The sequence below is a fragment of the Halichoerus grypus genome, chromosome 3, assembly GCF_964656455.1.
Source record: "Halichoerus grypus chromosome 3, mHalGry1.hap1.1, whole genome shotgun sequence".
Lineage (NCBI taxonomy): Eukaryota > Metazoa > Chordata > Mammalia > Carnivora > Phocidae > Halichoerus > Halichoerus grypus.
Window position 1 is genome coordinate 123328287 of NC_135714.1, and position 27783 is coordinate 123356069.

At 39.0% G+C, this 27783-nt stretch overlaps 1 protein-coding gene and 1 long non-coding RNA gene across 4 annotated transcripts in view; one reads left to right on the forward strand and one right to left on the reverse strand.

Moving 5' to 3' along the window:
• Window positions 1–896: 896 nt before the first annotated feature.
• Window positions 897–3935, reverse strand: LOC118540750 (uncharacterized). The gene is made up of 3 exons (XR_004919783.2): window positions 3642–3935; window positions 1980–2076; window positions 897–1696 (listed from the first exon to the last, which is right to left on the reverse strand). It is a non-coding gene; the product is annotated as an uncharacterized LOC118540750 (long non-coding RNA).
• A 57-nt stretch (window positions 3936–3992) lies between these two features.
• HHIP (hedgehog interacting protein) overlaps window positions 3993–27783 on the forward strand; it is a 94673-nt gene continuing 70882 nt past the window's right edge. For all 3 annotated transcript variants that reach the window (XM_036100067.2, XM_036100068.2, XM_036100066.2), the window contains exons 1-4: window positions 3993–4895; window positions 10608–10800; window positions 16337–16493; window positions 17180–17381. In XM_036100067.2, the coding sequence (XP_035955960.1) occupies window positions 4617–4895; window positions 10608–10800; window positions 16337–16493; window positions 17180–17381 (831 nt within the window). In that variant the 5' untranslated portion in view covers window positions 3993–4616. The remainder of the gene's footprint in view (window positions 4896–10607; window positions 10801–16336; window positions 16494–17179; window positions 17382–27783) is intronic.

Sequence of the window (27783 nt, forward strand, 5' to 3'; positions counted from 1 at the left end):
AGACTGGTCAGTCAGCAGAATTTATGAAGAGACTGGTCATTGCATGATGAGGCTGGTGTATGACACTGTATGAGTGGGATGAGGAGTATGAAATGTATGACACTGTATGATTAAGACTCCTTGCTGGGGGAGCCAAACAAGAAGGAAATGTAATTCCTACCCTCATAGAGTTTAAAATCTCATGAGTATTTAACTCCCACGAATGAGAAAGTCTCCACAGTTACCAACAATGCACAAATGAAAACAAAAACATAACACCTAAGTGCTGGTTAGGTAAGACAACAATGGCCATTACCATGTCCATTCAAACTACAATAATCCCTAGAAGTTGAGTAAAAACCCAGGATTTAAAGAAAGAGACAAAGATCAATGAGGATTAGGTACTTGCAAAAGGAAATGACAAATACATGAATATAACTTCATTAGTTACCTAGAGTTTATAAACTACACTACGAATTTAACCTCTCTCCTTATTTACCTCTTTATTCTGTGCTTTCCCTTAAATGTCTCATATTCTATTCTGAATTCAAATGCTTCTATACTTTAATAGGGTGGAGTTACACCATAAACTCGTTCCAACTCACCTCAGGTCTCAAACTGAAATGTCATTTTCACAGACTTTTTCCAGTCACTTAATCTGAAATAAGTGTGCCTTGTTATTCTCCATCTTGGCATGTCTCTCACAGGCCTTAGCACAATTGATAAAATCATAAATTATTCTGTGACCTTATCATTTGTCCTCCTTGCTAGATAATAAACTACCTAGAAGCAGGGTGTATTATTTTTCATTACTGTATACACATTGCTCGGCACAGTGCCTGGCACTTAATACATTCTTTGTTGAAAGGTAATAGTATGTATTTCTGTCAAGACCAGAAATTCATATATAAAAGTGATTCCGATACCCAAAATAGTTTTATTTTCACCATTTACTAAGTTTAAGTTGTGCTAATTTCTGATACATAGAAATGTGTAGCCATGTAACTATATATACATATATAAATACATACAAACATAATTCATATCCATAGTAAAATTTTGAGCTTTATCTATGAAATTAATTTCAATTTGGGTCAAATATTTCATCTTTTACAACAAACCTAATCTGCTCATGAGAATCGTCATTCCATCTGAGGTCAGGAATCCTGGGTAGAACTGGGATATGGTACTGGGATGGTCAGAACTGCCCCTCGCCCATACAGGGTGCCTTGGTACAACTTAGAAAAGCCACATAGTCTGAGTAGACACAACCACACACCCATAAACCCGGCGTGGTGAGTGGAGCCTGGCAGGATTCCAGCTCTCACTGGCTGTCCCAGCCAGGTGCCCTTGTACAAGGCACAATAGGTGGCCATCCTAGAGGGGGCTGCTCGGTGGTGACGCAAGCAGAAAGGGGTGATCAGGCCACTCTTGTATAGCTTTACTCCTTGCTCAAAAAGACTGATTTAATTTGTCTGGCTGAGTTTGGTCAGATAGGGGGTCTCTTCTTGTTGGAACCACTTCCATTGATTTAGTTGAAGAGAGAGATCTCCTTGAGGGAAGATCATTTTCATGTTCAAGTGTGCACATGGTGTGCCATGTCGAAGTGGACTTTCAAGGCTTAATCTTAAGAAATAACCCAATATTAATTCTTGATTTCTTGATTCCTAAAAATTACGCTGTCAAGCTGGCTCTAGGTGAGCTATGCAATTTCCCCCTGCAAAAAAAGAAAGAATCAGAAGTTAGTTCACTTCCATAGCACTGCTTAGTGACTTTTTGGAAATTCTATCAGTGGCACTGAGAAGAAGCTCAGCTATCTCATCAGTGATCTGATTACTGACTGTCATGACTGACAACATATGGGATCAATTCTAGCTCCTGTGTATCAAGAAAGAACATGTTTGTCTCATTTCAGTAATCTTTTATAAATTCTAATTCTTAAAACGTAGGGTCACAGGTTTTAAGAGCCACATAATTTTTTAAAACCAAAATTAATTTACCTTTTCAATGTCCTTAGTCTCGAAGTACAAACCATAAGGAAGGCCTGTTCCAAAACTACTAAGATGAATTCATCACTTGGAGTGAGAGCTCAAACCACTGAAATATAATTTTAAAAGGATTTTTATTTTGGAAATTGAACATAATACTGGTTATTTGGGAATAAAGGATTGGATAGTGGAAAACAACCTAGATTGGATCCCTGAGTCCTGGTTTTTAGGCTACCTAATTACATGAGATTGTGCAAGTGACTTAATCTTGATGGAATGTCTGTCTTCTCCTGTTTATTAAATGAGAGTTTAAAGTCTTAAGTCCTTATAGCTCTAAGATTTATTTTATATTAAAAGTTCTCAATGCAGGAAGAATGTCAGATAAGCAGTCTGTGGGATCAGAAGTAGCATTTGTGATCACACACATAAAGAAGTCATGAGTATACAACAGCCCCTGAGAGAAATGGTAAATATGCCATCTTGGACCTACACTGAGCTCAGTACTGGACCAAATATCGCAGCAGATTTTTCAGTTATTCTAATCGGTCACCTCTTCAGGGGAAATTCTCACTCCACTAGTAAATCAGGGTCCAGAAATCGAAAGGGGCAGAAGAAGTCTTATCTAGCCACTGCGGCCACTTTAACAGTAATTCGTTTAATCCGCTGTCCACCTCCACCATCACCAACTTTCACGTTAGCTTGGCGAAGTTTATGTCCGAGAAGTGAAGCAAATCCAAATATGGGGAACATTCTTCCATTGCCAAAATGGGAAATCTGCCTTATCTCCTCTTCAAAATCCTATCTACCAGAAAATCTGCTCCCCTGGTAAAAATACTCAAATGGGAAGAAAGCACATTTTGTGTGCAATCCCGTGTAGGCTCATCCTCATGCCAACTTGCGGGGATTCCGTAAACGTCAAGTCACCACTCTTGATAACGTACAGATCTTTTTAGAAACACTTTTACACAGACTTTGTCTAGCTAGGGGAAAGGTTAATATCTAGGTACACGGGATTGGGCTCGCAAACCTGCTACTAATTCTCCCTCCAGAACCAACGCCTCCGTAGCCTCTGTATTTACACCCCCCGGGGAAATCGCCCCAGGATCCTCCCCCCCCCCCAATTCAAAATGAACGCTGATTTCGCGGCCAGTTTCTTCTCTCCTCCATCTGACAGGGAGGAACCTGCGCTCCTGCGTTCTGGAGAGCTGCGGGCCGGGCCCACATGAGTTCCAGGGCACAGGTGGGTCCCTAGGAAGGGGCGTCCCGGACCAGCCCTCCAGGCTGGGGGCCCCGACACCCCAGCCCACGCATGCACACGCGACTGTGCCACTTCAGGAGCGCGGAGCACCTTAAGCAAGGATGGGTACTTCTTCTCAGTCTTCAAACCGTCTTAACCTACTCAGCGGCTCGCAGCATTTGGGTTGTCCCCCCGCCTCTAAATCAGACCCCAAGGAAGAGCTTTACCGACTCGAGCTTCACGTTGAAAATCACCGGGGAACAGGGGGAGTCCGTGCGGCCAGGAGACGGGAAAGGGACCGAAAACCTCCCTCCCGCCAACTCCAGCCCACTCGGTGCATCCTCCCCCCGCCCGGGGCGAGGGGCGGGCCGGGGGTGGGGGGAGGCCCTGGAAGGGGCCCCTCCCTTTCTCACCTCCCGCGGCCCACTTTTACTCACTTGCTCTCCGAGCCTCGGCTTGGCCGCCCTTACCCAGGGGTAGTGCGGAGGGGCTGAGGGGAGGAGAGAGGAACCAGCGAGCAATCTCCGTGCCGCGCCCTCGCCCCGGGCCAGCGGGCCGAAGGACCAGGGCCTTGGACGCCCCCCAGCCGCGCGCCTCGGGGAGGCAAGCGCGCTCGGTCCCGCGCCCTCGACGCTGGCTCCGAGGGCTCCACCGGGCCCTCCCCCTCCGTCCGCCGCCGCGGCCCGCGGCTCCTCCCCGCCGCAGCCGCGAGGCCGTCGGGCCCGGGGGACGGGCTCGCGCCGGGGCCGCCCCCTCCCCTCCCCCCCCCCCGGCCCGGCCCGGCCCGGTCCGGGCGGGGGCGCGCGAGGAGCGGTGACGTCAAGGGGCGCGCGGTGGCAGCACCTCCCCGCGCGCTAGTTAAAAAGAAGAAGAAAAGAGGGAGCGAAACATGAGAGGCTGTGTGAGAAGCTGCAGCCGCCGGCAGAGGAGACCTCAGCATCATCTAGAGCCCAGCGCTGGCCCTGCCTGCGCCTGCCCCGCCGCCGCCGCCGCCGCCGTTTCTGTTCCTGCTACTGTCTCACCTAAACAACTCCCGTTACACGGACAAGTGAACCTCTGTGGCCGTCTTCTCCTCCTCTTCTTCCTCCTTCTTTTCCAACTCCTTCTCCTCCTCCCACTTCCCAGCCGCAGCAGGAAGCCCCTAACCCAACTGACACTGGCACAACTGCAAACGGTGTCATCCGCACAACTTTATCTTGCTCCTCGGACTCCCCTAAGGCATTGGACCCATCGCCTTGTCTTTTATTTTTTGCAAAGTTGCATCGCTCTACATAGTTTCGCCCCCGCCACCACTCTCTGCCTCTCGAGTGTCCCCCGCAGCCTCCTCCTGGAGCTGCGCCCTAGTGCCCCTGCTGGGCAGTGGCGTTCCCCCCCATCCTCCCGCGCCGAGCCCCTGCCGCTCGGGGCAGACGATGCTGAAGATGCTCTCCTTTAAGCTGCTGCTGCTGGCCGTGGCTCTGGGCTTCTTTGAAGGAGATGCTAAGTTTGGGGAACGAAGCGAAGGGAGCGGAGCGAGGAGGAGAAGGTGCCTAAATGGGAACCCCCCGAAGCGCCTGAAAAGGAGAGATAGGCGGATGATGTCCCAGCTGGAGCTGCTGAGTGGGGGAGAGATGCTGTGCGGTGGCTTCTACCCTCGGCTGTCCTGCTGCCTGCGGAGTGACAGCCCAGGGTTGGGGCGCCTGGATAACAAGGTAAGCACGCACCCGCCTCACGGATGCCTGATTGACGTACTGGCGAGGTGGGGGTTCCCTGTGGCTCCAGAAATGCTGGTGGCTGTGAAAAGGGCGAAACTTGTTTGGAGAGTTCTTTTTGATAACTTTCCTGAAGTGCTAGTGTGATTCGGTTGTGGTGTTTCTCTGGGGTGCGCAGATAGCTCTCCCGCCCCCAAGAGTCCGCGGTCGGGATGCTGTGCAAAACTGCCTGTCTCAGAAAAGAGAAGCTTCTGTGGTACCCGCATTCTGGGCTGGGTAAATATTGTAAAAGAATTGCGATTAACAGTGTGTTTTGGATCGAATCGGGCATTGGCTGCGGTGAAACTGTAAATTAAGGTGGCTGTGGTTTCCGGTTTATTTTTCTAGGGTAACAAGATTTGTGCAGTTTTCTCCACGTGCTCGGTTAGGGAGAGGATTGAATCGTAAAGGATGTTGAAGCATGGTTGGTTTAGGAGCCCCAGCCCCGTCAGAGGGGGTTGTCTCGCATTACAATAGTTAAGCTGCGACAAGGAACTCCTGGTACTCCGATTGAGAACCCGAAGGACGGGCGAAAGATTTTGCTGGGGCATATTTGTCACATAAAACTGAGACTCTTCTCTCCGCCTCAGTTTGTAATGTTTTGAAACATTATAAATTCGGGCTTTCAATGGCAGCTGTCTAGGAAGATCCTCTCTGGAAATTGGTTTGAGGAGTAATGGCATTTACACTTTCCTTGTGTTCTTAAGTTTAAACAAATATGAAATAGTGTTGGCTGAGTGTAAAGGTAAGCTTATTTTTGAGTTTGCAACATCTTTCTTGTCATGGGATGCAGCAACGTGTGCTCTCTACTGTACTGCAAGGAAGCCCGGGGAGCACGTCATTAACAATCCCTGCACGTGAAATAAACAATCAGGTGTCTTTGCTCCCCCCCTCCCTTTCCCCATTTTAGGTTTAATTAAGAATTCCTCTGTTACAACACTGCAGTTGTCAAGGTCTGAGAGACTCTTGGAAAACTTGTGCTTCAGTCTTGCTGGCCCAGGCATTAAAAAAAAAAAAAAAAATACCCAGGCTGAATCTAATTTTTATGCTCAGTTCACGGTAGATTTCACTCTATTCTCATGTAAACAGCTCCTACGAATCAACATATGTGTCTGGGTGGTATCTCTCACTTTGTTTTGTAACAAAAAGCCATATTGCATCATTTAATTTGCTCAAGTCATGCAAATAGGAAAAAATCAATAGGACAAAAAGGGGTCGACTTATCCTCCTCCCCACTAAACTGCTGCCCACACACAGAGTCCTGTTGCTTATGGCAAAAGAATAACAACAACACCATTGTGTTTGTTAGTTGGTTCACTAATGGGTGAAACTAGAGAACATCATTCTCTTTCAGTCCCCAGCTCTGTCCAAATGTTCATGCCTTTTGAGGGAGCATTTGTCCAACTCCCTCTATTCCCAGATGAGTGAGAACTGTCTTGCTGCAGGTTTTCAGCTGCAACTCTCTCTTTATTCTTACCATATGCAGCAGTAGTCTGAGATTCAGGGAACAGATATTCCAGCATTTTATTCAAAACAATGTCATTAAGCTCCTGTATGGTAATTGAATTAAATTACCAAAAAAAAAAACAACAAAAACCTACATTCACATCATCAGCAGGGTCTTACCAGGAGCCCAAAAGAACCAGGAAATTCATAGAAGTGTTTAGAAATATTTGCCATTAAGTCTCCCTGTGTGCAGTGTACACTATGAATATACCAATGATCTGCAGACCCCTGCAATACTGAACTCTTCCAGGAACATGAGGAATGAAAACTTTGTTAACTAAATATAGTGGGGAGTTGGAGGGGTTGGGGGAGGAACTGAGGGGAGTTATAACCCTTAAGAGGAGTTATATAAATTTTTTTTTAAGAAATCATTCTTTAGGAAGAAATCTGCCACGTTAGCTATCCACATTCCTTTCCGTTTTACGTGCTTCCAATCTCCAACAAACCCCTACTCATTTGGAAAATGTGTCTGAATTAAATTTGGTACACTAGACTTTGCTGGTTCCATTACAAGTGCTTTATAAAAAACCAACAATACTCAAATTGTTCAAAACAGGGTAGTGATATAGCTGTGCGTGTGCATGCTTGACCTATGTTAGTTCTCACGTTTTAATAGTTTTTAAAACATGTTATTTTATAATAAACTTCAGTGTTTCCCTGTTTTCCCCTAAGCCTTTCTGGCTTATAATATATGTCAGGGTCTTATTTCATAATGTGTGTACAGGAGAGATAATGGCTATTTGAAAGGACCCGTTTTTGTTTCTGAAAAAAAAAAAAATCCCGAGAAGCATTTCTGCAACTTTTCAAGAAATTACAGGCATAGCTTTCTCCTAGAGGAAGAAACTTCATAGATAGTAGCACGCTAGGTAGGAATATTGAGCATGCTCAACTGTGCAATTAAATCCAGTTTCCAAGCGAACACATTTTCTTTAATATAATGAGCTAGCATTGAGTTCAATCCTTCAGCTATGGTATCATGCTTTTATATTTTAATTTTTTGGTATATTTTAGTAATTTTATGTATTGTAACGAGATTATTAACTACCATTATAAATAAATGCTGCCAAAATTTAGGAAGTTATATTGTCTTGGCAATATTTTTGCAGCTCCTAAATACAACATGCTAAAAGGATCTAATTCCCATTAGCCAAATTGAATCCGCAGCCAACTGAAATACCCCCATTTCTAAAACTTAACTTGTAGCCAGAGAGGCATAGAAGCTCTCTCTACCTTGGGTGGTTTCACAGCCAAAGCTGTCAAGGAATGGGTGAAAAGTAATTGTTTTCAAGTGTGCCCTTTTACAATCATTTGTTTGCTCTGGCTCTTTCAGGGACAAAGGCTATTGTTGAACACATCCAACTAAACAAATAACTCATCCTGGGGTCCCTTTAACAGCTGCCTTAGTACAATGATCTATTTACATATTAGCCTAAAATTGAAACTGAACTCTTTAATGACATAATCCAGCACTATAGTCCAGAGACGCATGTGTTCTAGCCAACAGCTGAACAACCTTGTAGGCATATGATTTTTAGAAATAACTTTTTGTGGACCAAGTGATCTTAAGGCGACATCTTAATATACTGTCACGTATTTTCTCCTTTTGTCTGCTCATTGAACCCATGTGGGTGCCTTTTTATCCTCTTTGTTCAGTTACTTGATAAATAAAGAGAAATACAGAAGGTCTCTGTCACCCATTTTACTATTTGTTGATAAGCTATAGTTGTAGGCCACGCTTCACTGTGTATTCCAGTATTTATCTTACCTTTCTTCTATGGATTTTACTTTCTTGTGGCTTAAGATTAAAGGATGACCTGCCAGATGTTATAAATTAGTCAGCAACAGCCACAATCATTACTAGGCATGCTGTAATAATGTTTCGAAGTTTTACATGACTTTCAAAGTATATTTAGTTTAAACCGCTATAATTTGATGGTTTCATATATGGCTTTTAAAAATCGAAACAGGAAATTAGCTTAAATTTCTTATTAAGATTGATGACATTGTCAGACATAAAGTTAAGGACCTTTATCGACGCAAGCACATAGGCAAAAAAAGAAGAAAAACTACACTACACACACCAGGACTCATCTGTCTAAAACAGTGTTGCAGCTTGGGCTGAGTCAGTTTAATTGACTTCAGTAAGACTATTGGTTCATTGAAACCAAAGCCAGAATGATGGCTCTATCTATCTTCAAATAGGTATTTACACTGCAGACCTCACACAGAGCAAAATGTTACCATCCTGCTGGGCCGGAACAGCATGAAACTTTACAAAGAATAATATTATACTCGATTTCAGATAATTTATTGAATCCTATTTCTGAAACTTTTGATGAGAGATCTTGTGGCCAGGACACATTCCAAAAATTGTAAAAGACAAAATTCTTTAGGCACTAAAATCAAGCTCTTCCTGGACAGCAGCTGGGAGAGTATATGGGGATCATTTTGTTTTAGCTATAAAAAATGGAAGCATGTATATTCTCCATAAAACTAAAGGTAATTACATTCCAGTTTCTCAGCCAGCAAAAAAACGTGGCTTCAGCATCCTGCAGTTGTTTTGTTCTTAGCGGACTGCTATACGATAAGCAAACAGAACAAAGTTGAACAGTATTAATATTGAATAGATCCGGCGAGGTCTGCCAGAGTATGGACAATAAAAGACATTTAAAACATTCTTGGAATGCAAATTCTAAGTGTCTGGCGTATGTTTCCTTTTAGAAAACTTTAACCATTTAAGCAATTGTCATTTAAATAAATTGATAAAAATCAAAATGTAAATATAATTGTGATTAATAATAACTTTTCTGAATGTTGTGAATAGTTACAACACATCACGCATATATATATATATTTATTTATTTTGAAATAGGGTAACTTCTATGGAACTTTTAATTACTGCATGCCAAAATTTTAGCATGCTTGTATTCAATGATACTTTTTAGTTGCTTTGTTCTTTCAGATCCAAATTTTGTGATCACCTAGAATATCTTTATCCTAAAAAATAGAAGCCAGACCGTTTACTCAAATTTGAACCTCCTTGTGAATGAAGTATTTGCTTTAAAACAATGATCTGAAGTTTCAGATGTTAATTTCAGTTCATAGTTCTAAAGAAATAACTAGGTATAAATGTAGTTATATAAACAGAAAAGGTATGAAATCCATTCCCATTATGGTGTTTTTTATTATGAAAAATCAATGCTTAATTTAGACAGCACTACATTTCATGTCTCAAATATTGTGCTGGTATTGTCTTCCATATTTATTAGAGGAGCTCCTGAAGTCAGTTTTTTTAAAGTTAGTACTAGACACCAAGACCTATTTTATCAACAAATTACTAACCTCAGTGAATCAGTAACTCCCGAATTGGTCTTACTGAAATAAAAGGCATAATACTGTATAAATAAAGAAAAAAGTATTCCTTTTTTTTACTAAAACTCACTAAATCCTATACAAAAGCACTTTTATTAAACTCCTGTGTTTATTCATGCATATAACATACCTGAAGAGCTAGTTAGAAAGTTTTTCCTGGCTAAGATAAAATGAATAATAAAAATTGGTCTTAAACCAGTTCAGCTTCAGATATTATTTTTATACAACATGAAAAGGAGGTATTTCCCCCACTTTAGGAAACTTTCCCTATGCAATCCGTAGATTGAAAATTAACTGAAATTAGAGAAATGTAATTCCAGTAATATCCCTGAGAATATCGTATTAAGGAATATCAGGAATGAACTACATTTTTACCTAAGACACAAATAACCATGTCTTAAAAAATTCTGCTTTACATACAGTTGGATAAAGGTATTTGGAGTTTTAAAGGTAAGTATCAGTCACTATACACTCTGATACAGAGTAAAATGATAAAGGGTTAAAGGGTCTCAATACAATCACCATTTAATTTTTCATACCCAAAAGATAAACAGACTTTGGTTTGCAAGACTAAGAAGCACTTTTGTGCATCCTTACCCTCTGGTACCCCAGCCCAGCCCAAGAGACTCTACTTACATCCTAATTAAAAGCATTCTGTATTTGTGACATGGTAATTCTTTTCAGACAACCGCATTGGCTAAATTACACAATTCTACGTATAGGAGTACAAAAAACATAACTAAACCTAACTTCACATGACTAAAAAGAAGTTTGTGTCTGATTTATGGCTTTCAGATATTTTCTGTTACCAACAACACAGAATGTGGGAAGTTACTGGAGGAAATCAAATGTGCGCTATGCTCTCCACATTCCCAGAGCCTGTTCCACTCACCTGAAAGAGAAGCCTTGGAAAGAGACCTTGTACTGCCCCTGCTCTGCAAAGACTATTGCAAAGAATTCTTTTATACTTGCCGAGGCCATATTCCAGGTAAAAAAAAAAAAAAAAACGGATAAATTAAATAAACTACTGCAGAATATCCTTACAAGATACCTGTTCTTAAATGTTCGCTTCTGAGAGGGTCAAGTTTAATCTCACCTTCCCAAATACCTATTTTTACCTCACAGTTAACCTTTACAAATTTGTAACCTTTCAAAATTGCTGCTAAAAGGCTTACTGTCATTTCAGTCTACAAACAGTATGTTGGTTTTGTTGAGATGTTTTACGTTTGCTAAATCGATAATACAGTTGGTAGTCTTTACACACATTGGATTATCAGTACAGGTTTCTTGTTGGTGTCTTCTTCATCCATCAGCATCAATATCAAGACAGCCTCCTTTTCTACCTAGCTGATACCAAAGTGCTGATTGCCCACGGACTCTTAAGGTCTTATTTCCTTAAATAAAGAATCATTAGAAATCCAAAAAAGTAACACCTTACAGAGCATCTTTACATATAATGACTAATTTGCTCCTCAAAAACTCTGTGCTGCAGGAAGGAAAAGTGGAATCATCCCCATTTGACCAATGAGGATAACCGAGCCTCCAGAGAAGTTAAATGCCTCAACCAAAGTTGTGTGGCGAGGAAGTGATAGGACAGATATAGAAGTTCATAGGCTGACAGTGTCACAAATAATACCTGCTCACTACCATATTTTGGACCCTAATAAACACATAGATTCTTGGACCTTGATTACTTTTACCATCAAAAATTTGTAAACTTTGGTTGTTGTTGCTTTAGTTGGAAGAATCAACATAGAGATACGAAAGAATTTAACGAGACAGATTGTTCAATTAGGCAGAGTCACACACAAGCAAATCAACTGAAGCTAACAGTTTATAAAGCTAAATGGCATTGAAGGAAAAGACAAGTTTTAAGAACTGTAGGATGTGCCTGGAGAATTTTTTTAACTGCCATACATATTTTACATTTTTCTCTGACCCAGAAAAGTGTACATTTCTTATTTTTTTATAGAGCTCTCTTAATAACCTAAGAAAACATTTTGACTAGGATTGCTTGCTTCCTTTGGTGTGCCATAACACGTATCTAAACCCATTTGTGCAAAAATATTATTATTGTCTTTATAAACTACCGCCATGTTTGTAAGGCTTTTCTTGAACCAGCTGTTTGTTCCTCTTTATCACATTCCCCAAAGCAGAGTAGAATAGGTCACGGGTGCCTAGATGTCCTCCCGAGAAGCAATAACAGATTAGGTACCATAAAGGTTTGCTGCAAATTTCAAGTCTTGAAGGGTTGCCTTTACCAATATAAATTGTAAGTAATATGGGCACTTACCATTTTCGTCCACCTTTACCTACCTGAGAGAAACACAACTGTGCTGGATTTAAGGACTCACCCCTAAGGTCTCCATAGATGTGAAGTTATTTTAGCTTCCAAAACAAACAACAGAAAGCAGTATCCAGCAAAAGAGAGAGAGTGCAGCAAATAGCTCAAGAGCCAGAACTGCAAGCACCTCGCTCCCCAGATCAACATATGTGGTGACGAATGACAAATTTATTTTTCTACAAAGTTTGTATATATGTAAAACTGCTGAAGAGCATCAAGATGTCAAGTGCTTTTGGTGACCACCCAGGCTGCCTTGAAAGATAACCAGATGAAAGCTCCACTCCAGTGGTGGATAGAGCAGCAAGGGTGCTTTCCGGGGACAGGCTACAGGCTCTCGCAACAAGCAGAGGGGACTTCCCCTGCATCCGTCAAATGCTAATAATCATTCTAAAGACCTGTCCCAAAAGTGAGTTGTAATAACACACTCTTTGTGTTAATTTATGTTAATCGGTTTGTTTCCAGACTGATCGTTGGCACACAGTTGACCATTTTCTAAAGTATGATAGATAAGATGGTAATCCCGCCCCTCAGCCCCTGCCCCAACACAGAAGGCTCTTCACAATTCTGGAACACTTCTTTTTCAGAAATTGCCCTCAAAGCAAATTTTTAATATTTTCACCTTCTTAAATCTATGGCATGACATGGCTTACTTTCCTCTAGAGTTCAGAACTGTGGAAAACAGATACTTTGTGATTCTTTCTTATAAGAAGTCAAGGTATTTGACGATCCTCTAGTATTAATAGCCTCATCTTTCTGCACGTCAAAAACTTGAAAATCCACTGCTAGGGCAAATGCTGAAAGGGGTTGAGAGAGGAAAAAAAAGATCTCAGAGGCATCTTCATTTTCCCCCCATTGCCCAGTAGTTCAAGAAATATATATAACAATGATGGCATAGTACACTCTGTGGAAAGGGTAGAAACGGACATGTATTGGCCTTGCTTCTTCCTTTACACTTGTTACCACGAGTATCATGATATACTTTTTCTCACTCTTAGACCGTCCTCTCTTCAGCTGTGGGTTATTTAGTGCAAAATGTCTGTATACAATTAGTTCAATTGGTTTAATCCTGTTGCTAATGAGGCCAAGGTCAAGGGTTTGATTCCACTGAGGCTCTCTAGTCCACAGCCACTCCTGACCCCAGTCAGATATCTTACACATGGGGCTTATTAGTCCCCAGGAGAGCAAACCAGACGGAATGGATGGATACATCAAAATCCACTACCTCTATTAGAAAATGCTGTCAAGTGCAGGCCCTACTGAGTGAGTTTTGTTTTGTTTTGTTTTTTCCTTATCATGATAAACAGCATGTATAATGAGGAAAAGTAACTTTTCTCTAGCATACATGGCCAAGAGAAAAGCTAGAGCTTAGAATATTCCACAGAGAATATTTATTTACATCAGTATGTTAGGGGGTGCTTTGTGGTATAGTAGGACTGGATTCATCAGGATCCAGGAGAATAGTTACAGGTCCAGGCTATTTAATAAATTATAAGGAATTTTTAAAAATGCAGCTGCTGGAATAATCCATGTATTCCCATCATCAGTAGACTTGATCATACTGTGATGATCCAGGGTGAACTAAACACCCACCTTCAGTAAAATGCTCTTCAGGGTATTGTTCCAAATAGTAGAAGGGTACCATTTGGTAAATTATGTCTTCCCTGGCAATAAATGTAAGACCAGTGTCCTGAAACCAGGTCCCTTTTAGCTCTTCACAGCAAAATCTATCTTATTCATCACTGTCCACAAAATCAGATCATTTAAGGTAAAGTATTAATGAAAGTATTAGATGTTGCAATTCAAATGTTGTAATATGTGATTGTAACATGTGACAAATATTGTAATTATGAGAAAAATGCCCATATTTTTATGTAAAAGTCTTCTGAGTTGGCTCCCTCCTTCACACTTACTCAGTTTGCCTAGATTCTGTAAAAAGCTAGGAGTAATTCATTGTTAATTCCATTTTTGTTTTTCTTTTAATTTGGTAAGAGAACACCTCTGGAGCCATAGAGCTTATAAATCTGTACTCTTTAATCTTCAGATGTTCCATTTGAAAATGATTTGTCACTTCCACATTTGTCCCCAGCTAATAACTCTTTGTAAAATGGAATCAGCCATCAGCATTGTTTGTTAATTTTCTCTTAAGATGGTATTGGTTTTAGAGACTGTAATCCTGGAATGCAGATATTTTTTAAAAAGCAAACTTGAAATTTCTTCTCAGTTGCACTTTGAAAATTTTTTGTGATCCTGCAGGCAAAAATCATGTTAAAACAAAATTTCTCATTTACACATTCAGTTATAAATATATCTGTAGTATGACAGTATTCCTGCATGCATAATATTTGCATGGAGATCTTGCTGCCTGCTGGGAGCTGTGTGTGTGTGTGTGTGTGTGTGTGTGTCCCCAAAAAAAGGTCTAACCCAAAACTGCAAAAAGTTTGATTTAGCAACGCAGTTTTCCTTTTCTTCTTTTTACATCAAACAGACTTGTTCGACAATACTGGGCAGTTTTCATCTATATGCTTAGCCAGGAAAGAATGGAGGAGAAAAATTATCTTTTGTAGACAGTGAATCGCTGAAGAAGAGTAAATGCTACTGCAGCCTTCATTCCTCTCCCCAATTTCTAATCCCTGAATTTTTTCAAAGAAAGATAACCTCCTTCCAGCTGCCTTGTCCCTCCCATGGAGCACCCCTCCCAGCTGCCATGCCTCCTTTCAGTCTCACCCCTACCCCCACCCCTACACACACACACTCCCAAGGACATCTGCTCTCACTTGCCTGATTTCCAAGGAGAAGATGTTTCCCAATAGCCTAGTCACATACTGGCCTTGAAGAGTCTGTCTCAGAAATTTAGGGGTGATACATTTTATCCAAAAGTTAGGTCAAATTGTACATCAAGACCCTCAGAATTCTAAGATTGGTTTTAGGTTTGAGGGGACCTAAGTCAAGCTCATAGAAAACAGACTTAGTCTTTCATATTCCACTGATAAGTCTCACTGGGTCATCCCCAATTCTTGTTCTTAGAAATCCTTGCAAACCTGAATCCATTATACAACTTCTAAACATCAAACAAGTTACGAGGTGTCTTTATCACAAAGCTGTTATGTGTACACTAATCTAATTTGTTAGGTAAAAATCAAAACAGTGTGCATAGTCAAAGATATGAGACCTGCAGCAGGAAGTCAGGACATCATGTAAGGTTGACTCTGGTAGCAGTATCAGATTTTGAGAGCAGAAATAATCAGAATATGGAAGCAGTCTTAGGAATATGCCTTCCCCCCCTCCAAAAAAAAATACCTTATTAACTCAAATTGTGAAAATAATGTCAAAATTCTTTTTTTGTCATAAGGTCCTCCTCTCTTTTAGTAAATATAGCTGTTTTTATTTGATAAAAATTCTCAGTAGGTAAAAAAAGAGAAAACCTCTTCCAGATCTCTTTAAGTAAATCTGTTTTGCATTTTTGTTTTGACTTATTTTTGTTTTTCAGTGAGGGTGGCATACCAGCTTTCTGATTGAGCAGACTGAAGGAATATTTTAAATATAGTTCTTGTATTACAAAATAATCATTATTTTCTATAAGTGAGGTGCAGGAAATGGAGGCTCTGTTCTTAGCACCATTGCAGTTCTTAGCACCATTGCAGTCAGTCAGTCATTTATTACAGCATATAAGGACCTTGTGATATTCATTAGATTTATTATTTAATCACATGTGAGTGGCAATAGAAAAAGAATTGTAAAATGGCCCAAATAAGTACCTGATGGCCTATCTCTTTCTTGATTCTAGTGTGTTCTTCTTAGGAAGTTATTTATTACGGTAGGGGGGGAAAGTGCTGAATTAGTGATGGGATAAACTACAAGTACAACATATGGTAAATGAGGAAGCTTGCAACCAGAGTCAGGGCAATAACAAGATTAATGCTGGAAGTGTATTATGTGTATTTCTTATGAGTCTTTTAAAATATCCAATGCAATATTATTTCACTTGAACTGAAATTCTTAAATTTTGGTTAAAGAAATGGAAATCCCAAGCCAAAGAAAGTGGCTTTTTTTCCTTTTATTATTTTCCTAGAATATTCATATACTTTCTAAAAAATTTTTTTCCTATATTTTATCTTCCAAATAGGGTGTTTTTACTGTGATGCTAAATATTTCTAATGAGTCTTTTTGCATTTCTTTAAAGGTTTCCTTCAAACTACTGCTGAAGAGTTTTGTTTTTACTATGCAAGAAAAGATGGTGGGTTGTGCTTTCCAGATTTTCCAAGAAAACAAATCAGAGGACCAGCATCTAACTACTTGGACCAGATGGAAGAATATGACAAAGTGGAAGAGATCAGCAGGTTCATAAAGATAAATGCTCTTTAATCTTAAAAAACAAAAACAAAAACAAAAAGCCAACTGACAAATCTTGTGGTTTTGATAGTGAATCAACTGTCTGTGCTGGATTCCAGCAGCTATATCCTCCAGATTTTTTTTTTTTTTCTTTTTGGTAGTTTGCTTCTCTAATATCATTTTTGCTTAAATGCTTTTAATGCTTAGACTACTAATCTTTTATTATGAGTTTGGCTTCTCTGTGATTCATGTGAATTTCATGATTATAGTTTTAAACTTGACCTTTATGAGTGTTGTTAGCATATGGAAATATTCAGCACAATTATTATTAGCAAATCAGAGTTTTATAAATAGATCTTAGAACTTTCTCTCTGAGGGCCTTTCTGTAAGGCTTAATTATTGTGAGTAGAGCTAATTTTAATTATAGTCACTGAAAGATAAGATGATGAGCTTATGAAATTTTAAAATATGTGAAATTCTTATTTTGATTCTCTCTTTGACTTTTTGGTAGAAGGCTATTTGTTCCACTGAAAAGAATTTAAAAGAATCATATTGTGACTTTGGGGTTAACGGCACGTCATGGTTCTCAAAACCATTGATTCCTAGAGGAAATATATTTTGAAAAGGATGCTAAGTGCATCCTTTACCTCCTTCACCTCAAGAAAAGCTTACTGGTTTTCTTTAATTTGTTTAGAAAGCACAAACACAACTGCTTCTGTATTCAGGAGGTTGTGAGTGGGCTGCGCCAGCCTGTCGGCGCCCTGCATAGTGGGGATGGCTCGCACCGTCTCTTCATTCTGGAAAAAGAAGGTTACGTGAAGATACTTACCCCTGAAGGAGAAATTTTCAAGGAGCCTTATTTGGACATTCACAAACTTGTTCAAAGTGGAATAAAGGTTGGCTTTTTAAATTTTATTTATCTTTGCTCTGGCTATGTTAATTTTATTTTAGGGTTATCACTCTCACTGAAAGTATTTGTAATAAAAGAAAGAATGTTTAAGGACAACATAAGGAGACAACCTAAGGGGACAATAATTATGGCAACTGAATTGGGACAGTGACATTACATTTTTAATGTTATTTGGTGACTCTGAAGCAGTGCAATCAGGTTGATATCTTGACATGCTTTCCTTATGTAATTTGCATATTTAAAATAATTCTTGGTTTTATAAAGTACGTGTTTAAATGCTGTTTAACAGGCATCATACTTAGAACTGTGTGTCAGCACTTGCTAGTAGAAACAAAGAGGTCTTTTGGTTATTTCGGCAATAGCAAAGCATTCTTTTACTGCATCCATTTTTGAGTCTGTCATGAAAAATGCTACTTTTACTGGTCCTTCCTTGTACAATGTTTTTACAGGTAAGTCAAATGTGCTCATCTATAATTGGCCATTTTTATAGTACATATGCATATATTGCCTTCTTCCTCACTTCTCCAATTTGAATTCTCAACGTTAAATAATCTAGTAGTATGTAAATAAAATTACTGTCAAGTTTGTCTGGCGAGAGCATAACATGTGATACTATTGGCAGTACGAAGCTGTAGAGCAAACTGCGACGTTTTAAAATTGAGGCACATTCAACAGCTCATGACTAATTTAGAATGAAACAAAGTAATAGTATGATTTGAGAAGAACTGGTTGTCTTTTATATTTCTTACATGGGGAAAAAAAGTTAAAGGAGGATTTATACTCTTCTGCTCATATAGAAATGAACTCCTCCTTGCTTTGTTGAGCTCTATTCAAAGGTAAGAACATCAAAACCAGAAGAAACAAGTCAGGAAAAAATAGAGGTATAGTCCTGATACCGATTCATTACCTACCATGCAAAATAATTAGAATGATTCAGTTAGAATACAGGGATTCTATATTCCGTATTGTTGGTACCACCCAAATTCAGTTGTGTGTTGTGACTGTGTCACCAAGACTTCCTGCTTAAGATAAGTACTTTATGGTACGTATGGTCCTTTATGGAAAAGGACTTCAGCACCAACACATAGATCATTTGGAAAATCTGTTTAACTCCGTGGTTTCAACTTTCTCCCAATAAAAGTTTTCATTAGAATTCCCAGCAAATCACCAAAAGTCTCTTAAGATGAAGCATTAGTGTTTTGCACATAAGACTTTAATAAGTACATTTTGAAATGTGTTCCGATAATTCACTGCCAGTGGTACCTAAAGAGCAAAGAATTAAGATACAGCATTAAGTACATTACTCACTAGCAGTGTATTTTTCTTACTGTGAAAGTTAAACGTACTGTCTATGAAAGAAAAAATTGGGGAATGTATTTTAAAAATCATCACCTATAATCTCATCGGTTGAAGAATACCACTACTAACATTTTTATATACTTCCAGCTTTTATATTAAAATTAGATGAATTTATCCTGACTGCAAAGGTAATACAGGTCCATATTAATAAATGTGGAAACATACAAGAACATGTTTTCTTCTTGCTTTTCTCCTAAGCAGCTTTAAAATAAAATTGAAATCAAACCATATATACATCTTTTTAGCCTTCTTTTTTTGGACATAACCATATGTCATGAGTATGTTACCAGATTTGAAAACTTTTCTCAAAAACTTAGTTTTTATCTCTTCTGGGTATTCCATTTCCTAATTATGAGACATTTAGAGTGACTCCAGTATTTTCTTTTTATCAGTGTAAATAATGTGATTTATCATTCTCTTGTGTATTATTTAACCTGCTCATGAATGACTTCCTTAATGTCCCTTCATAGAGCATTACGGAGATGAAGGACATAAACCATGATACACATTGCCAATGGCTTTAGAATATATTTTCAAGTATTTGAAAGAATAACATATAGCTTTTAAATATTATTTGAATAAAAATATTGGTATTAAAAAGATAATGCATGATAAAATGTAGGTGTAAGAAATGGGCTCAATTTTGTTGTAAGAAGTAAAGAACTGATGTTCTCGTTTCTACTTCAATTTACCTGCCTAAGGAATGACAGCCTTTTAATTAGGGTTCCTTCAGAGTGCCTCTGTTTCAACTTATGCCCATTCATTGGGATAGTGAATGAAAGTTTTTCTTCTCCGACCATGAGACATTTCATCAGGCAATAAAATTGAACAAGAAGATTATGACAGTGCCATGATTCTGCAGTAGGTATGTTCTGCAGGCCTCTGGAAATTCTGTAGAACCCCCTTTGTGCCTTGTTTCCTAGGACAGTTCTAGGCCTTTTAGGGCTTAACATAAACTTCAAAATCCATGATTCTACATTTGTAGAATACATAATATAACGTATTTTTTTAAAGTGCGATATTTGAATTCTCTTGGAGTTTGGGACTGATGATGTCAATAAGATAGGAACCTACCATGGCATAGTTGAGTGTATACTGTATAGTGAGTAATGAGACCACAGCCTTGTTACCTCAGGTGGGTGATACTACAACCGTCCTTTATCTTAGGCTCCATGAAGCTTCCCTCACAAGTCACGAATTGGAACTATTAGAAGAGGCTACTGTTGGTATGATGGGGCAGATGCCAACACATTCATGAGCTGATCATACCATTGATTTTTGTGATATGCCCCTCAGAGACTCCTGAAGTAAAAAAAAAAAATTTCACACCTATTTCACAGTAATTTTTTCAGGCTTCTTGATATATGAATAGTTAGTGTGTTCATGGCAGTATTCTGTGTTTGTCAATAATCATCTTACATAAATAATACAAATAGCATTTTCATAATTATTATGTGTATCACTTCTCTGTGTTTTCAGTTTTAAAATTCTAAGAGGGGGCATAAAGCTTTTTTAACTGACTACAGTATTGATGGCAATACTCAGATTACAGAAATTAATAAGGTATACTAAACCTAACCTTCCTATGTTTAAATGAAAACAAGACAAACCACCATGAAGATCCCCCCATGATATTCACTATTGATCAGTTTGAATATATTAAATCAAATATAAAGAGGAATTCCTGATTACAAGAGTTTCTAAAAGCTAGTGCTTGCTATAAGGGAATCTGGAATTCCATTTCTGCTAGTTGTTAATTAAGAATCAACAGGAATTTCTGTCACCTGGTAAAGGATTGACCTTTTTGTGGCAAGAAGCTGGACTGGGTTGGTATCCTCAAACCTTTACCAGCCCTGATTCTTAAAGCTACTTCAGAGAAGTGTCATCAACATAGCCAATTATCCAGGGAAGTTAGACAATTCTTCCCTACGTGGTCCTGTCTGAAGCTAAAAATATGATGTCTTATTTTTAAACACCCATAGTGTGCTGCCTATATTATAGGAGATTTCAGTACACATAATTGTCTGTGTCTCACCAAACCAAAGTTATATGCAAAAATGCAAAACACAAGCTAGAGAATCGACTTTTCTTTGCTATAGGAAACAAATTGTCGAGTTGGATTAATGGAATAAATTCTTATGCCATATGAATTTAAACTGCCATTCATTTGGGAAGAGATGATCCCATTCACAATAGCTCAAATCCTAGAAGACTGAGCTTTGTGAAATTGCCAAGTGAAGAGTGAGTCAGAAAAATGTTTTAAAAGTATGTAGTGATTTGGTAGATTTTCAATTACAGTGCCCTGTATAAGCTAACCACTAATACACTGAAGAATGATCCAAGTGTTCAATTGGTGAGCAGTCTTTAAAATCTTCATTTGTGGGTGTGTATGTGTGTGTATGTGTGTGCACGTGCATTGTTTGTTGTGGTTGTTTTATCCCAAAGGGAGAAATTTTAAAAATCATACTATCTATCTCCCTGGGTAAAAACTTCTTTAAGATACTGGTAGTTTGAAATTTTTAAATTGAGCTTATATCTGAATTCTGAATCAGACCTTCTGGCAAGTACTAGAACCAGCTTCATCTGTCTGAAGTCCTTGGGAATGACAAGCCAGTGGTTCTCAGGAATGGCTGCACAGTATAATTGCCTGAAAGCTTTCAAAAATTCTGCTGCCCAAATTAAATCGCACTGCCTGGGATTGGAACCTGGGCATTGGTATGATTTTAAAGCTTTCCCAAGCAATTTCAATGTGTAGCCAATTTGAGAGACACTGATCTAGACTGAACCAACCCCCTAGGTCAGTTACACATTGAATGAGGCACATTTTCTCTGCCCAGACTATGCCCAAGTGCTATTACTGAAATGTCCACGGGGAGCAAATGGTTGAATACTAGTTGTCATTTGCCCTGTACCTTTTGTCACTTACTTGGCCTATACATATTACTTGTCCACTTTGAGGGAGAAGATGAGTTCATTCTTGCACCATATAAGATTCTTTTTTTTTTTTTTTTTTAAGATTTTATTTATTTATTTGACAGAGAGAGACACAGCGAGAGAGGGAACACCAGCAGGGGGAGTGGGAGAGGGGGAAGCAGGCTTCCCGCAGAGCAGGGAGCCCGATGCGGGGCTCGATCCCAGGACCCTGGGATCATGACCTGAGCCGAAGGCAGACGCTTAACGACTGAGCCACCCAGGCACCCCCCATATAAGATTCTTGATATAAAGTTTTGAAAAATAGTATTGTAAAATCTCAACAATTCTAACTGGACTATTGCTTTGCCTATAAATTTTTCCTGTTTTTGTTCCTTTTGGAACCTGGTATTCAGCTAGTTGGCAAAAGAGCGTTCCTGTTCCTAAAATGTGTAGTTTGCGTTTATATCTGTAAACCCTTGTAAAAATGACAAGGACACCAAACGTTATTCTAGTGTAATTTTACCAAACTTCTGACTACCAAGGATCTGAAAGTCAGCCTTAGCTTTGTGTGTGTGCAGGAAGGACAAGCCTGCACCTGTTACCTACAGGGTGGCCTCTCAAGGAAACCAACACGCAGCTTCCTCTGCCACTTAGTTCTCATGAGCGGCCAGAAGACAGAGAGGCTCACACCCACAGCAGCCCTTTTGGCTAGCAGCGTGCAGCAGACAAAGCCGAAAGACTTGTCTATCATTGGAACAAGTGTGACTGGACTCCTGTCCCTCTCTATCTACTTGGATCCTCATTTCAAAAGATGCTTTTCGAAACAATCCTTTTACCAGGGGAGGAGAGGACATAAGGCTGAAAGCTGCTGATTGTCCGGGTGACTGAGTCCATTGAGGTGGGACTCTTGAGAGACAGTGGCCCAGGCGCCCGAGCCACGGGAGCATGTGGAGGAGGACGCAGGGTGTGCCGGGGCAAGCCCCAGTGGGGCAGCCTCTGATTTCACATGCTTGTAAATCACATGCATAATCATGAGCATCGAAAGTTTAATGAAATCCAAGTGCTCATCAACCCGTTGGGGCTGATGTCCTGCTTCTCTGAGGTTTGTCAGAGACCTAACCTTTCATGTTTTCCTCTGCCTTCAACTTGCTATCTTATGGTAGCCCATGAAATGTTAGTATATTTTTGCTCAAGTGAAATAAGTCAGAGCAGAAGAAAAAGCAATTCGCTTATCAAAAGTAGTAGTGGGATATATATCATGCACACAAATGCATATGTCGATGACTGGACTGTGGGTCAAATACCTTCTCAGAAAATCATTAGAAGCCTGCTTTTAAGCATACTTTAGGTTGGAAGAAAGCATGTGTTTCCTTGAAAGAAAGCTTGCAAAATATATTTGGTAAATATTGCAATAGAAGAATCACCATCCTAAAATGTTTTTGTATATATGGCATTTTTGAAGTTTTTGGCCAATCAGATTACTGCATTAGGAGAGACTTGCTATAGAGATGGAAATAACCATTAGATAACTTCATTCTAAAAGTGGTTAGAAAGTTAATGAAATAGTCTGCCCCCATATAAAAACTTTTTAATGCTTTCCCTTTCTTTGTAGTTTAACATCCTGGCTCCAAACCATTAAGTTGAAATGTAAGCAAAATGTAGATTAACAAGTAAAATTTGGGGCCACAGTTATTTTTTTATATCGAGGTAGTAATGACATGGTATTAAACCCAACTATTTTTTTTTTTATTGAGTCTCCCTGACACTTTACATCAGAATGCCCTATACTCTGTGAAAAATGCTGTTTTTAATTTTTAAATAAGTTGAATCTCATTTCAAATCTACTAGGAATGTTCACGGAGCAATTATTTTATGTAAAGCAAAAAGTCCCTTGGTGATGTGAAATAATGTCAGTGTCATTTTTTGTTTGGTTTAATTAAGTTAGTTTTCATTTCTCGTGTTCTTATTTCTTTATTTTGGCCTTTGCAATCCTATTGATAAAACGTTTTAATAAATATAAATGTGCATATATATGGTGCATGCCAGTATACATCAGTTTAATCTATAAATTATTTTTCCATCATGCATCATGTTTTTTACTGAAGCAGAAACTGAAGTGGCCGATGTAATGTCCCTCTGGTTGAGTAGAGAAAGGCCTGCCTTCTTCTACATTTTAGGTCCCATAAGTCACAGCTGAGGTGAGGAAAGTTTTTACATTAATGTCTTTATATTTATCTAAGACTTGAAGGGCAGAGGAAATAGAGCCTATAAATCTCAGTAGTCTGTGGTAATCATTAAAACAAGTGAAAAACTAAGAAATCTGGGCCCTAGAGAAAGACTCTGCCACTTGTAAAAAGCATCTGTCTGAACGTGGCTGCCACCACCTCATAGTATCTGACTAGAAGGAGGAGAAAGAAGAGCTATTGTTGATACCACCTGTCATTGCTTTCCACGAGCTATATTATCTAACGAAAAGAAAATATCAGGCATCACAAAACTACCTATAAATGGGAGAAAGTAGCATAACGCTCCCTTTTAGAGACATTCAAAAACTTTTCTTTCTCAAAACTACAGTCCTCAAGCAAGCTGTGTTGTTAGCAAGTATCCTTCAGTCTTCATTCTTACCAATCATAGCCACCATTTATTTTTAAGCACTTACTTTTGTTAAGCCATGACAGAGATGACCCCTGTAATTCTGACAGTAACCCTGTGAGGCACGTATTACTATCCCATTTCACAGACGAAGAGACTGAGGCCCAGAAGTTAGGCAAACTGCCCAGGCTAACACAGCTAGCAAGCACCAGAGCCATATTTCCAAGGCAGTTATCTGATGTCATGCTCTGAACCCCAGTGCTCTCCTACTCTCTGCCTTTAGTCAGCTGACTGCTCAGGAGGAAAGACTGAGAAGTATGTTCAAGCAGCAGGAGAAAAAAAAAAAAAAAGAAGCAGAGATTGGTGACGGGCCATGTTAGTACTCTCCGTAGCGCTAGACCTGGCTGGCAGGACAGTGAGGAACCTGACGGCCTAGATCTAGGGTCAAGCATACAAACTTGAGTTCCAGTCACTGCATCCACACCGTGTGCCAGTTGTTTGGCCTTAGGCAAGTGATTTAATCTCTCTAGTCTTAGTTTCTTCATCTGCAGAACAGGTAATAAAAGGTTGCACCTGATACTTTATATGTACAATCTCACATGAATCTGAAATGCTTTGTAAGTATTAGCTCTTATCATCTATCATACTAACATGAAAAGGGGGGAAGGAGGGAAAACAAGACCAGCCCCCAGAACGACCCACAAGCTCCAGGGGCCACCGTTAACTATATGCCCTGGTATGTAACAGCCCCCTTAATATGGGATTGAATGATAACTTAAGGAAATTCTGTGATAGTGTTAGCATTTGCACCAAAAGTATATGGCAGACCCATGGAAACAAACTTATATTGATGTATGTGTGTGTTTTCTTTAATTCAAAAAGAAAAACCTAGAACATATTTTTATTTTAGTGTGTAACTAGAGAAAGACAAAACCTTCACTTTTACAGCATCACCTCTTGACAGTAGGTGGATGGCATTGTTACCTGCCTCGTGATGCAAAAATCCCCAGTCCTGGGGTTTCTCAGAGCACATGCCCAAGGATGATTAAGCACAGAGCGGCGACCCCTGAGCACGGCAGCAGCCTTTCACTAGAATTTCTGTGCTTCCATAGTAGTTTTTCTCAACCTGGATATTATAGTAATGAAGGTCTTTTTGTGTGTTTATTTTGGAACATGGTTTGTGTCAATCTGCCATAGAGTTAATAAATTGTAGGATTTGCAAAGGAAATATACTGGGACTGAAAACTAAGAAGGCACATATTTTTGCCCACTAGCAACTATTGCTCAAAGCACAGATGTAGAATCTCGGGATTTGGGAGGGAGGCAGTCGGGCAGAGTTGCTACGAAGTTAACATGTAATGTCATGACTTAGAGAGCGTATTACTCCACAGAATATTTTTTCTTTTAAAAGCAGGTTAGCAAAATGTACCATGAAGTCAGGGAAGAGAGAACTTTAAAGGAAAACTTCAAAGTTAAACAAGAGCAACCACAAATATCATTGAAATGTGTTGGAGATCAAATGCAAGAAAATATAAATGGAATGACCTCAACTATCTCCCTCTTGTTTATGTAGCATTTTGTTTTTAACAGATTTCTTTAATTTTTACATTTATATAATAAATATATAGATAGATTTATTTGTATAATATATAATAATCATATACAATAAATACATTATCAATTACTACAATACATTTTAGTTTATTTCTTGGTAGTATTCATCAACTGACTGTTAGTTATTTTTAAGTCTGTAAAGTCTGTGATTATGTTGAACTATCATAATGCCAAGGAGACGAGAACTGAGGACATATATAAAGTGTTTTATTATTATTTATTTATTTATTTATTTATTTATTTATTTTTAGGGGGGGCGGGATGGAGGGACAGAGGGAGAGGGAGAGAGAGAATCTTAAGTAGTCTCTATGCGCAGTGCAGAGCCCAGTGCGGGGCTCAATCCCACGACCCTGACATCATGACCTGGGCCGTAATCAAGAGTTGGAAGCACAACCGACTGAGCCACCCAGGTGCCCCTATAAAGTGTTTTTAAAAATTGGATCACTGCCTAGATTATTAAATCAGCTCTGGACTTTGCAGTCAAGATATGTTTTGAGAGGCGCCTGGGTGGCTCAGTCGGTTAAGCGTCTGCCTTTGGCTCAGGTCATGATCCCGGAGTCCTGGGATGGAGCCCACATCGGGCCCCCTGCTGAACAGAGAGCCTGCTTCTCCTATCCCTCTGCCACTCCCTCTGCTTGTGCTCTGTCTCTCTCTGACAAATAAATAAATAAAATCTTTAAAAAAAAAAAAGATATGTTTTGAAAAATAAAGTGCTGTTTATTGAGGCCATTCTATAATGTATTATAATGAGAAAAGCTTGAGAAAATCTTTTTCTAAACCATCTAATTACCTCTCTCAGCATGACTTTGTGATACCAGGTGACCACACATGTGGTCACAATGGCTCTCAGGAATTACCATCAAAAGGGAAGTAAAATTGGAATCCTTTAGTCAATGAATTTCCATTTTACTCTACCTGGACATGGCATGTACAATTTAATTTTAAGTTCATCTATTCACTCATTTTAAAATAATATGTAATTCCACACACCTAAATTTCAAATCACAGAAAATCTGTAAAAAATAGTTATTTAAGATAAAATATGTGCTGATTACTCTATCACACACATTGTAGTAGGACAAGAACAGAAGACGAGAACATCAGTGAATTTAATTCCATCATTGCTAGCAATTAAAATTATTTAATCTGATTATGAACTGAACCTAATAAACTGAAGCTAATATAAAAATAAAACATTATGACAAAAGGATCTTACAAATTTACATATTGTTAAAAAATTCTTGAGAAAATAATATTCCTTTCAAATATCCAAATATCAAATATTCTGGCTCTCTCTTCAAGAGTAGCTAAATTCTTTACTTTTTAAAAAAATTTTAATAAGCTATTTCTAAACCAGCCTCCTATCCTAAAGCACCTTTGATCCAAATGGATCACAAACTTAAATAAAATTACATCTGACCTCAGGCTATTTCTAGATAGGGAAAACACATCTGTTCTGACAACGCTTAGCCAACAATTTGAAACTGTTCAAAAAAATTCCTAAAAGAAAGAAAAAAACACAGTGTACACAGTGACAATGGAAGACTCTTGAGATTAGAAAAAATTAGGAAAGCATTACTCTAAAAAGGATAAAAAGATAACTATATTTAATTCCCATTAACATTTTGGGCTTTCTATGAAAGAATTGGTGATAAGGCTCTCACAGTTCAAACATTTTTGTTGGATGGATGTGAGCACACCTATTCAGAAAAGGTGAAACAAAACTTGAACTGACTTCCCTCCACACACAGGTCACCAAACATCTGTCATAAGATATCAATTCCTAACCTTAGACTGGACTCAAGCCTATGACCTGAAGTTGAAAAAGCCACGTAGCTTGTTCTCTCTTATCCAATCTGCTGTGGTTTTTTCCCCCTTTTAACCACCATTAAAACTTCTGTTCAAATCTC